The sequence below is a fragment of the Psammomys obesus genome, unplaced genomic scaffold (genome assembly GCF_907164565.1).
Source record: "Psammomys obesus unplaced genomic scaffold, mPsaObe1.curated_primary_1811, whole genome shotgun sequence".
Lineage (NCBI taxonomy): Eukaryota > Metazoa > Chordata > Mammalia > Rodentia > Muridae > Psammomys > Psammomys obesus.
In genome coordinates, this window is record NW_026592118.1 from 27,746,376 (window position 1) to 27,758,210 (window position 11,835).

Here is an 11,835-nt window from a genome sequence, read left to right on the forward strand (position 1 = left end):
TGCAGAGTGAGTCCCACGCCGGCCAGAGCGCACAGCAAGATCCTGTCTCAAATAAAATCCAGTAATAAAACAAGCAGAGCAGTGTTCGATGCCCTGTGAGGAAAGGATAATCTTAGGAAATGCGGTGGGGAGTCAAGGGTCGGGGATCCGCGAAGTGCGCTCGGCTGGCGCCGCCCCGCCCACCGGCGCCTAGGCGACCCCGGGTGAGCGGGAGCCGGCGGCCGGCAGGGGGCGCTGTGCGGGCCGCGGCCGAGGGGCGGGGTCTGCCGAGCGGGCTGTGCTGGCCAGCGGGGAGCAGGCTCCGTGGGACCGGGAGTCCCTGCAGCGCCTCGCCGTCCCGTTCCACGGAGAAGCGGGTGAGTCCCGTCCCTCGTCGCGTTCGCAGGGAGGGGTGCGGAGGGTCCCCCCCGAGCCGGGGGGCGAGGGCCGGTGCTCCGGGCGGCGCAGCTCTGCGCGCCCCTCCTCGGTCCCTCGCTGCCCTCGGTTGGCCCTGCGGGGAGCAGGTCTCGGTGGCCGAGGCTCCCGGGCTTAGGGTTTAGGGCTTAGGGCTTAGGACGGTGGCCAAGTTTGCAGTCAGACTGGGTTCACGCGGTGAGTTTGCCAACTTGGCAGTCTCCGCAAGTTTGCAGCGCTTGATGAATGGCTGGTACCTGGTCGTGCTGTTTGGGCTTCTGGTTTCCTAGTTGATGGAATTTTTTCATTTTGAAACCCTTGGAACGCCGGTCCTACTGTTTCGGGATCTGGGTGGCATTCAGGTTTTCTCCAAAATAGTCAAGCAAAGACTTTAAGTAAGCCACTCTGGTGAAAGCAACTGACGGGCATTTGTAGAGAAAGAATTTAAGTACCCTTCAAATTTGGATACGTTGTTCGATTGGGGTGGGGGAATGGGTCCACATCTCGGTATTTAATCAGGGGGAATGTATTTAGCGTTGATGTTAATTAAGGACCTGGGGAAGCAATGCTTTAAGAAACAGCACTGTAAAGAATAGCATCCCGTCTTCCAGTAACTGCGGCAAAGCGAAAATACGCTTGAGGTGGAACAGGCACTGCAAGCCACAATGTTACCAGTCATTGGACTCCTTGAATTCTAAACTCCTGGCCATAAACATTAGTCAGTTGGGCTGTGTCAATATTTAGCAGGAACAGCAAGCCAGGCATCCTAATCCAGCAAAACAGAAATCACATCAGAAACCATGCTTTCCTTTTTTTAACAGGGAAGAGAACTGGTTGAGTGTTGGGTCAAATCCCAGAGTTGTTGACATCTCTTCACTATTCTGTTTCCTGCTGGGTTTGCTGGGCAGTCTGTAGAACTTCAATTATATGTTTTAGTTAATGTCTGATGGAAGACAGAATATTTTATATAACTTAAATTTTGTTTTCTGGGCACACAGTCAACAACCACTGGCACAAGCCCTTTTCCTTCAGCATAGTGCCATGCGAGTAGCTGCCCACACCTTCAGGGCCGCTCTGGCCTTCCACCCAGAATCTCCGTGCAGTGGCTCTCTGTCAGCAAGCACTGATGCTTGCTGCATGTCACAGGACTGGCATAGAAGAGAGCTTGCATCCATTTTCTCTGCTCCCTTTCCCACACCACCATCTGTCAATAAACTATTGTCCTTTAAGATGCCTGTCATGACCACACAGTTCTTGCTGGAGTGTTTGCCTGTCCTAAACTAAAGGGATTTTAGATGAGAGCAGATGTATCATATAACTTTGTATTTCCCCATGTCTGACATCATTATTCAGTGTCGTTGCTGAATGAACAGTGAACAACTATAGATTTATCTGTCACTGTCTTTACCATATTGAACCACCGGACTTAAAACACACTCACTCTAAACTTAGTTAACTCTTTCTTGTATTTTAGTATACTGCATGCTATTCTATTCCTAGATAATGCTCCCTAACTGCTGTCTTTATAACATTGGCTAAAAATCACCAAATGGTATGAAATCACATTTTTTAAGACAGACTGTGTGCAGGTATGAAGTCTCATTCTCTTTTTCCTCTTTAGTTACTCTATGCAGAATTAGCCTGGTAAGGGCTTGTTGAGTGGCATACACTCTACCCAGAATTCTTCCAAATGAAAATGTGACCAATGCAAACTTAAATAGATAGATAGATAGATAGATAGATAGATAGATAGATAGATAGATAGATAAGGAAAGTATTAACTATGTAATTGAGAAATTAAAAATCTGGCCTCAGGTACTTGAACTATTGCCACCAGGATTTGTCACTGTTCTTCATTTCTTGTTTGGTTTTTCTGTGTTTGCTTTCTTGTGATCAAGTGAAGATGTCACCTGACTTACATAAAGGGGGGGAGGGCATGTGAACTTAGCAAAACGGATATCTCTTCATGCTCTTCCACTTGGAGATGCTATCAGAAGAGGACTGTAACTTGCCAGCTAGATTTGGCTGTCATCCCTAACTACTCAGCATGATCACAGGAATGACCTCTGGATGGCCAAGGCTGTGTCATCTGCTTGTTTCTACAACCAGAGGATGGTCGTTCCATGGGCCAATCAAAACAGTAAATGGAACTTTGTGTGTCAAATGTCAAAAACATACTGAGAACCAAAAGTGTTAATGATTATTAATATTTAATATTGATTTATCTTTTAGTTAAACAGTGGTTATTCCTAAACCCAAATCTCTACACAGGACTAGGATTTATTTAATTAACCTAGAGCACAATTCTGTGCAATAATTACTCCAACCTAAACCTCCAGACCCGAATAGCTTCCTCCCAATCAGATTTCCCACATCATATGTGCTTTTTAGTCACATCATATGTCCGGTTCATTTATCCTGATTTTTCCCAGTCCTCTCATCTCAGATCTCTTCCCCCCTCATCTCTCTCCTCCCCTCAGTATCATGATGTCCCACCCTATTCTCTCCACAAAAAATATTTTGTGCTGGAGGGATTTTTAATATACATATGTAATATATAAATATAATAATTTACATGAGCTCAAGAAGATACCTTGAGGATAAGGTGTGAGCTTAAACAGGAAGGTCATTTAGGCTTCATATACACTTCGTATGCATATACTTAGCCTGAAGATGATTTTATATCATGCACTTACTGATGGATATAGTGGTACATCCCTTTAATCCCAGCACTCAGGAGGCAGAGGCATGTGGATCTGTGAGTTCGAGGCCTGATCTACACAACAAGCTCCAGGTCAGGTAGGCCTGTATACTGAGCCCCTATCTAAAGAAACATACAATTAGAATATACTTACTGTACCTGAAATTTCAGTGCAAACCCTCTTGTGAGGTCATGTGTGAGATTTTCCACTTGTGTTCCCATGTCAAGACTCCAGATTTGCACTTTGGAGCATTTCAGTTTTGTGATTTTCACATCAGGGGTGCTCAACTTATAGTCTCATCCTGAATGTTCCTAGGTAGGTAGTTCTGGAATTCTCAGCACAAAATTAATAATAATAATAACAAATGTTGGTGTTAGGAAGAAGCAACTCTTCTATTCTTTGTGAAGTTCTGCCCTCTACAACTTGGAAGTATTGTAAGTATTCTAATCTACTTCCGGAAATAATTTTCCTCTTAATAAGGTATCACAGGTGGGCTGAAATCCCAAAGGATTTAGAATGTTTCCTACCAACCTAACTGTTCTGTGTTTGACTTGCTTTTCTCTTCCATTTGACAAAGTATGAATCTCAGGTGTAATCGTCTAGAAGTGAATGTGGAGCTCATTCAAGACAATATGACATCCTGTTTGTGCTACATAAAAAGTGTCAAAGCAAGCCAGGATTAGGCTCTGTGAGGCTGTTGAGGAGTAATTTTCTTTGTTATGGAACGTTTCTCCCAAGCTTCTTCTCCACGGGGTTCACTAAGAAAGTGGACATGTCAGTGACTGAGTACAGCTCAGCATCCCACTGCAAACACATGAGCAGCCATGTTTACCAACAGGGCTTGTTCAAACAGCACTCTGGCAATGCAGCCTTTGAAGCAACTGTTGGGATTCCCCTTAACCACCTGTCTTCTGTTTACATACAAATGAGTTAATTATTGTTTCAGATTCCACCATCAGCCCTGGAAGTCTGTGAAACCTATCTTCCTGAATTTCTTTACCAGCTACCTCGAGCCCCCGCTGACTGCACCATCACTCAAAACTGAAAAATGCAGCCCTGATTCCATTTACCTTTAAGGGGAGCAGCTTTTCTTCTACCTGAGAATCTGGAGTTAAATCTTCCTGAAGTAAAAGTAACAGCCAGACAACAGGTCATTGAACAAAGAGTTGGCATTAGTGAACTGATTTGGGACTTTCTAAATGTATAGATTTTTCACTGTTTGAATCTTAATTGTATTTTTCTGCTCTAATTCTCAGGCAACTAAATACTTTATATTGTTCTATCAAACAATAGTATCATAGCCAGGTGCATGTCGTTAGTGCCAGGAAGGCAAAGACAGGCAAATGTCTGAGTCTGAGAAAGTACCAGGACAGGCAGAAACTCTGTCTCAAGAAAAAAACTAAAAGACACAAAACAATACAATACTAACAAAATGATAGTATCATAAATGGAATAGACCTTATTTTTCTTTTTCTAGGAGGCTGAAAGCATACTATTGCATAATATTCATGGAGATCAGTAAAGATATTACAAACCAAGAAGAACTGTGGAAAATGAAGCCTAAGGGAAATTCGGAAGATGATAATTACACGGTAACTATGAATGTAATAGTTAATAACTAAAATCGACACACGCTTCAAGTGTATTCTGTACCTACCGGTGTTGGGAGAGTGCATTCCGTTCTGATCTGCTGATCTCTGTGCTCACATGCCTGTGACTGACGCTTGGCTGTGTGAGGAGCTGTACACTATAATTGAGTTGATTTGACCAGTTATGTGGGCTGGGCTGAACAACCTTCCGTGGCTCCCTGAATACCCTGGGCCTTGTGTTTCTGTATAAAGTGAATGAACTGGACTAGATCATCTCTAGAGCCCTTCTACTCTGCTCTAACACCCATGGTTCTATGTTTTAAAGCAGAAGTTATGACGGCCTATATAATAGTGGTTTTGCAAGCATTTTTGTAGGCACCGTGAGGGTTCACCAAGTAAATGATGATTCACTGTTTAACCAAGTAAATTGTCTTTGTGCAAAGACTCAGTTGTCCCACTTTTGGTCCAACCACAGGATTAAATGTTTCTCACTACATCAGCTGGAAAATTGGCAGGAATTTTCGGTTACATGTACTTTTTAAATTATTTAAAATGCAATTCTAACAATTGTTTTTACTAATCATTCAAAAGGAAAAAGGTTAAGAATTATAAGCACATAACCAACAAAAATAACCCCCTAAAACAAAACCATTTTCATTTTTCAAGTTAACTCTCTTACTTGCTGCATCATAATTTTCACTCTTAGCCCGAAAATTGTTCTCAGCTAATTCACTTGGGCTGCATTAGCATGTGGGAATTACAGGGCCATTTCCTTTCCATGCCCGGTAATTAGAGAGACATTGGGTAGAACAGTGATTTATGGCTCAAAGGAAAATTCAAAGGGCAAGAGAGGTCATTCCTCAACCCTGGTAATTATGGAGCACGGTGGGAATTAAAGTTCCCTGCATAAAGTGAGACACCCAAGTTAACCATGAGCATTGTGACAAGCATGGAAAGGTCTCCTTCAGCGCACATGCAGCTAAGAAAACGAGGACTGAAATAACTTGTCAGAAGCAAGTGCTTCACAGAGGAACATGGTATGAAACACTGTGGTCTCCATTTGAATTTGTCTTCATTTGTCTCTGTTTATCCTTTAAGGAAATGACAAATTATTCAACACACTTTCTTTTGAGTTACTGACTACCAAAAAATGTGGTGGACAGAGAAGTATTAGCTTGCCGAGAAGCAGACAGACTGTGTCTGCAGGACTTAACTGGTTAGTTAAATAGCTTAAAAAAAAACTTTCTGATTATAAACTTATCTGTTTTAGAAATATAAAATCAAAATGCAAGACTACATAAAGAAATTTATATATATATTCATATACATTTATTTGTATATATTTAATATATTTATATTTTTATTCCTGCCATTCTCATCCAAACCTTACAGCCACATAATGAAATTCATATTTTTTCTCTGGTAGTAATGACCCTATTATTCCAGATCCTTTGCATTTGAATTAATAAATTCACTGTCACTACTCTGCATAATTGCTCAGGAACCAATAAGAATCTTATAGAACTTTTATTATGATATATATATTTGCTGGGTTTTGTCAAAGAATGCTGAACTTCTTTAAAACTGCTTTCTTGGCTTCTTAAGATTATTTCTCTGGATGGTGGCAGAGAAATTTCAGCAATTGGAAGACAGACAGAGGCAGCTCTCTATGAGTTCAAGGCCAGCCTGATCTACAGAGTGAGTTCCAGGATAGCCAGGGCTACACTGAGAAACCCTGACTCAAAAAAAAAACAACAACAACAAAAAAAAAAAAAAAAGAACAAAGAAACAAACAAAAAGATTATTCCATTATTTCAAGTCTTCGTGGCTGGAAGCTTTAGTGTAAGTGTCAGTGTGCATCTCCTTCGTTTTAAAGAGGAGCAGAACCCCGTTTGGTAGCATATGCCAGTCAGCCCAGTGCCTGCCCAGAAGCTGGAGGATCAGTTCAGCAATGCAGGGAGTTGAAACCTGCCTGGGCTGCCTGAGGCCCCGTCTCAAACACGAAGAGGGGAATAAGTAGACCAATGGAGAACGTGTGCCTTTGGCCAGTCTTACATAGACGATACTGTCTTTAGCTGACCGGTGTCCACCAGCAGGTTTCTGAATGCCCTGTTCACTAGGAAGCACGGAGATGGAGCAGGAAGTTATCAGAGTAAGAGAAGTCCCACTTCTTTGTCCAGCATCATGATGTTCCCTTTCTTTTGTATTTTAAGGGCCCGGGAGAGACAAGCATGCTGAAGAGACCCGTGCTCTTGCATTCACAGCACGCGGACCATGCTGGCGGCCTTGGCTGCCCCTCCGAGCTTCAGCCCATGCAGGAATTCTTTCCCAACTGGCGCTTGCCAATTAAAGTTGCTGCCGTCGTATCGTCTCTGACCTTCCTGTACACTCTTCTGAGGGAAATCATTTATCCGTTGGTAACTATCCGTGAGCAGTATTTTTACAAAATTCCAATCCTGGTCATTAACAAAGTCTTGCCCGTGGTCTCCATCACCCTCTTGGCACTGGTTTATTTGCCAGGAGAGATAGCAGCGGTTGTACAGCTTCGCAATGGAACCAAGTACAAGAAATTCCCACCGTGGTTAGATCGGTGGATGCTGGCAAGGAAACAGTTCGGGCTCCTTGGCTTCTTTTTTGCTGTGCTGCACGCGGTTTACAGTCTCTCTTACCCGATGAGGCGGTCCTACCGATACAAGCTGCTCAACTGGGCATACAAACAGGTAAGGAAGATGACACGCCACAAGATGAACAAACTAGAAAGTCTAAATTATCTACCAAACTAACCCTTCCTTCTAGTAGCAATCGACCAGACCAGGACCCAGTTGACGCTCTGAGAAATTTTTCTGCATTAAAAAAAAAAAAAAAAAAAAAAAAAGTTATTATAATTCCATCAGCACTTATCATCTTATATTGAGGAATATTTTTAAACTAAAAATAACAAGTTTAGCATAAAGAAATATCTTGCATAGACAGTGTCATATTCTCAGTCTCAACATCCTGACAGTGCAGCTTTGTTAAGGACCGGCTGTCTTTACCCTCAGCCTGTTGAGCAAAGTTTGCATGCTCTTTATATTTCCATCCAAGTGAGCCATCAGGTAAGTTCACATATTATTAAGTGTGGTTTGCATTCCTTTTTTTTCCCCCCCTTAGGTTCAACAAAACAAAGAGGATGCCTGGATTGAGCATGATGTTTGGAGAATGGAGATTTATGTGTCTCTGGGGATTATTGGACTGGCCATCCTGGCTCTCTTGGCTGTGACATCAATTCCATCTGTAAGCGACTCTTTAACATGGAGAGAATTTCACTATATTCAGGTGTGTGTTATGTAAAAATAATCCTAGTCTGCTTATATTGAATATATTGATTTACCCCATAAAAATAATATTTCTCAGTAGTAAAGATGTCAGACTGTTCCATTTAATAATGGGTTTTCTTACTGTATTTCTGTTGCATCTATAAATTACAGGATGCATTTTGTTGACATAAATAAAAGACATAACTAAAACAAAGATATTGTTTCCAACATTTAAAACTTTTTAGCCAATTTGCTGCTCCTGTGCAATAATTGTAAATATGGTGTTTTAGGAATATCAAATGATTTCCTAGTCCCCCTCCCAAATGAAAACATTCTTTTGCCTATCCCTTAGTCATGTCTTTGAAATTACAGTTTTGTGTTCTGTAGAAAAAAAAAACAAATCTTTCTCTAAAATACAAAATTTTATTGACTGAAGGTATTCTGACGCCTAATTTTTTTTTTTGACAGAGTCTCACACTTATATCCCCAACCTATCCTGGAATTTATTATGTAGACTAGGCTAGCCTGGAACTTAGGCAGCCTCCCAAGTACTGGAATTATAGGCATGAGCTATCACACCTGGCTCTATTATCTAATTTTTAAGGATGCTTTTTCTAAGCTATGTTTAAATTAGCTTACTCACTTGAAGTTTCAAAATATTTTTGGAATTCAGAATCCCGTCATGAACTTATGTATCTTCTAGGTAGGAGTCCATATTTAGAAGGAAGAATGTACCCAAAAGGGCCCATGTAACAAGAGCCCAGGAGCTCAACTTAAGTCAGTCATAAGTAACTGTCAAAACATTTTAGAGTCATAGTCTTGATGAGGAGGTTCCCTTTTATGGGGAGGTGGTTTTGGAAATCTGGACACAGTGGGTTGCTTCCCCACTATCTTTCCACGTGTCCATATGCATCTCCAAGAGAGCCTGGGGGCATTCTGATAGGGCTGGGAAGTCTCATTTATCCCAGCCTGCCTTAGCCTTGCTACCACACCCTCCTGGCAAAGTAGTTTCTGATTCTTTGTGTTCAGCCAGCAGCCACAGACTCCTCTCTGACTCCTGCAATTCGCTCTTACATGGCTTTCCTGTCACTCATACACTGAACAGTCCTTCTCACATTTAATTGGGATTGGGCACTGCATGCTGAATAGACCATCCTGCTTATATGTGCAACACGTGACTGTTTAAGGAGAGAACACCATTTAGGAAAACTAATCTTCAAACAATCAAGGGCCTTTTTCAGTTACTAACCTAGAAACTTCATCACAAGACTAGGTAACACTACAATATGACCTTCATGATTCAGATCCTAAAACTATGAACTTTGCTATTTAACTGAGGCGTAAGAGCACAGCTGAATAATTGAGTTATATTCATTTTGTCAGGCTAATGCCCATTTCCAACAAAGTGAATCCAAGCCCGAAGCCATCTAGGAGAATCTTGTCAGAATGCCTTAATTATGTCGGTGGACAACTCTTTTGAACAGCTTTCTCTGTTTAATGCCAAAGTGTTGTAACAGGTTGAAATTGTTCTTCCTGTCTAGATTTAGTTTGTTCAAACATTGAAATTTTTCCTGTTGCATCAGAATATATGATTTTTTAAAAACATAGATCTATACGAGTCCAAGGCCTGCTTAATCTATGTAGTGAGTTCCAGACTAGTGGGACTACAAAGTGAGATCCTGTTTCACATATGTGTGTGTATACATGTATATAGATATACATGTACATATATGTATGCACACATATATTGACAATACTGGAGAGGATGTGAGAAAAGGGAAACCCTCATTCACTGTTGGTGGGATTACAAACTAGTACTGCCACTCTGGATATCAATGTGTAGGGTTCTCAAAAAGCTAAAACTAAATCTAGCATTTGCCCCAGCTATAACACCCGTTGATATATGCAAAAAGGACTCAATTTTCTTTCCACAGATACTTACCCAGCCATAATCTAGTATTTTTTTCTTTAAAGTACTTCTAGTCAGGCATGTAATCCCAGCTCCCTGCAGACAGAGGCAGGCAGATTTCTATGAGTTTCTAGTTCCTGGACAGCCTAGTCTATAGTGACTTCCGGAATAGCCAAGGCTACACTGTGAGGTCTCAAAAAAATTTTTGGGGGGCAAAATAAAGTACCTAACCAAGTCATTCCCAGCAATCATTTTCTGAGCTCACTAAACAAATATTTTAACTGGTCTCATTTTCCTTACTACTTTTTCTAGAATCCTCTAAGAACTTACAATTACAATATCAATAGACCAGCTCTAACGATGGTGGACCAGTGATTTTTTTTTATGTCATTTTTTTTTCCAGCATAGGACATCAGGAAATATTTTAGAATTAATAACTGAAGAAAGTGGTAGATTAGGGGGGGGTCATTGTATCAAATATCAGGATGACTTTATTGTGTGTAAAGAGATAAATCTATAACAGCTTCTTCCTTATGTTATGCTTGGAATGTAAAAAATGATTTCATTGGAAAGCTGTGTGCGTATGTGTGTATACACATATATAGATAGAGATGTTGATATACAGAGATTGATTTCCTTACAGTATTCTCTAGGCAATTCAGCAATATTCATTGAACATCAAGCATGTTCAAATCATTGTGTTGCTTCTGCAAGGACCCTGCGATAAGACAGTGTCTAATTTTAGATATTGCCTGATAGGTGAAGTTAAAATAAAATCAGTAAGGCAAAATTTCATAATGTCAATGACCTAATGAAGCTGGGGATGGTGACCAGTGGTAGGCTGCTTAGCCAGCATGCACAAGGCCCTGGTTTTGATTCCTATCTGCCAATAAAATGAAAATGTCTTAAGAAAGAAAGAAATGCCTTAAACAGAATGACAGAGAAAACACAGATGGGGCGGATGACAACATAAGGCTAAAAGCAAAGACTTTTTCAACTTACCTTAGGAGGAGGAATAATTACCCAAAGGTAACGAGGTGAGGAGAACAAATAAAAATGTATAAATGGACATTGTTGAAAAACATGTTGGGAAGCATTTGTCATAGATAAATGTAAGGATTTCCAAGCAATGGAACAAGTCCCAATCAGATAGGTTGGAATTGACTATTATCGAACCAATCTTTACTTAGGGTCACAATGTTTTGTTTTTTTCTTTTGCAGAGCAAACTAGGAATTGTCTCACTTCTTCTGGGCACAGTGCATGCTTTGATTTTTGCCTGGAATAAATGGGTAGATGTCAATCAATTTGTATGGTACATGCCTCCAACTTTTATGATAGCCGTTTTCCTTCCAATTGTGGTCCTGACATGTAAAATGATACTGTTCCTGCCCTGCTTAAGGAAGAAGATTGTGAAGATTAGAAGTGGTTGGGAGGATGTCAGCAAGATAAACAGGACTGAGATGGCCTCGAGGTTGTAGAATTACTGTTTGCATGTATTTGCTTAACATCGATAAGTTTTATCCTAAATATTTCGGATTTGTGTTTGCTAATAAAATGACTACTTTGGGATCATCGTTCAGTTTGTATCACAACTGCTTATTTACATGGTGTGTGTCTGTGTGAGCACACAAGTGCTGCAGCATAAGTGTGGAGATCAGTCACACAAACTCTGGGAGTCGGTTCTCTTCCAACACACGTGAGGCCCAGGGACCGCACCAGGTTGTCAGCTGGCAGCAAGTACCTTGACATTTTGAACCATCTCGCTCTCATGGGCCCTCTTTGAGAATCTTAATGTATCTGTGTGACACGTTTGAAATTTGTGTACTTTCTGACAGATTTGGTTTAAAAAACAAAATTAGAACCGGTCTTTAGCATATTCTCTCTTGGTGGAAAGGCTAAGTGAAAACCAAATGATCAGATCAATCAGAATACATTGTGTTATAAA

General features: G+C 40.9%; 1 protein-coding gene across 2 annotated transcripts; it reads left to right on the forward strand.

Annotated features, from left to right (window-relative positions):
- The first annotated feature begins 270 nt into the window (after nucleotides 1-270).
- Steap1 (STEAP family member 1) lies at nucleotides 271-11,452 on the forward strand. 2 transcript variants are annotated; one of them, XM_055612817.1, is made up of 6 exons: nucleotides 271-356; nucleotides 4,042-4,245; nucleotides 4,573-4,687; nucleotides 6,898-7,404; nucleotides 7,835-7,999; nucleotides 11,111-11,452. In XM_055612817.1, the coding sequence occupies exons 3-6, from the start codon at nucleotides 4,604-4,606 to the stop codon at nucleotides 11,366-11,368; spliced, it is 1,014 nt and encodes a 337-aa protein (XP_055468792.1). In that variant the 5' UTR covers nucleotides 271-356; nucleotides 4,042-4,245; nucleotides 4,573-4,603; the 3' UTR covers nucleotides 11,369-11,452. The 2 variants fall into 2 exon arrangements, with proteins under 2 accessions (XP_055468792.1, XP_055468793.1); XM_055612818.1 differs by lacking the exon at nucleotides 4,042-4,245.
- The last annotated feature ends 383 nt before the right edge of the window (nucleotides 11,453-11,835 follow it).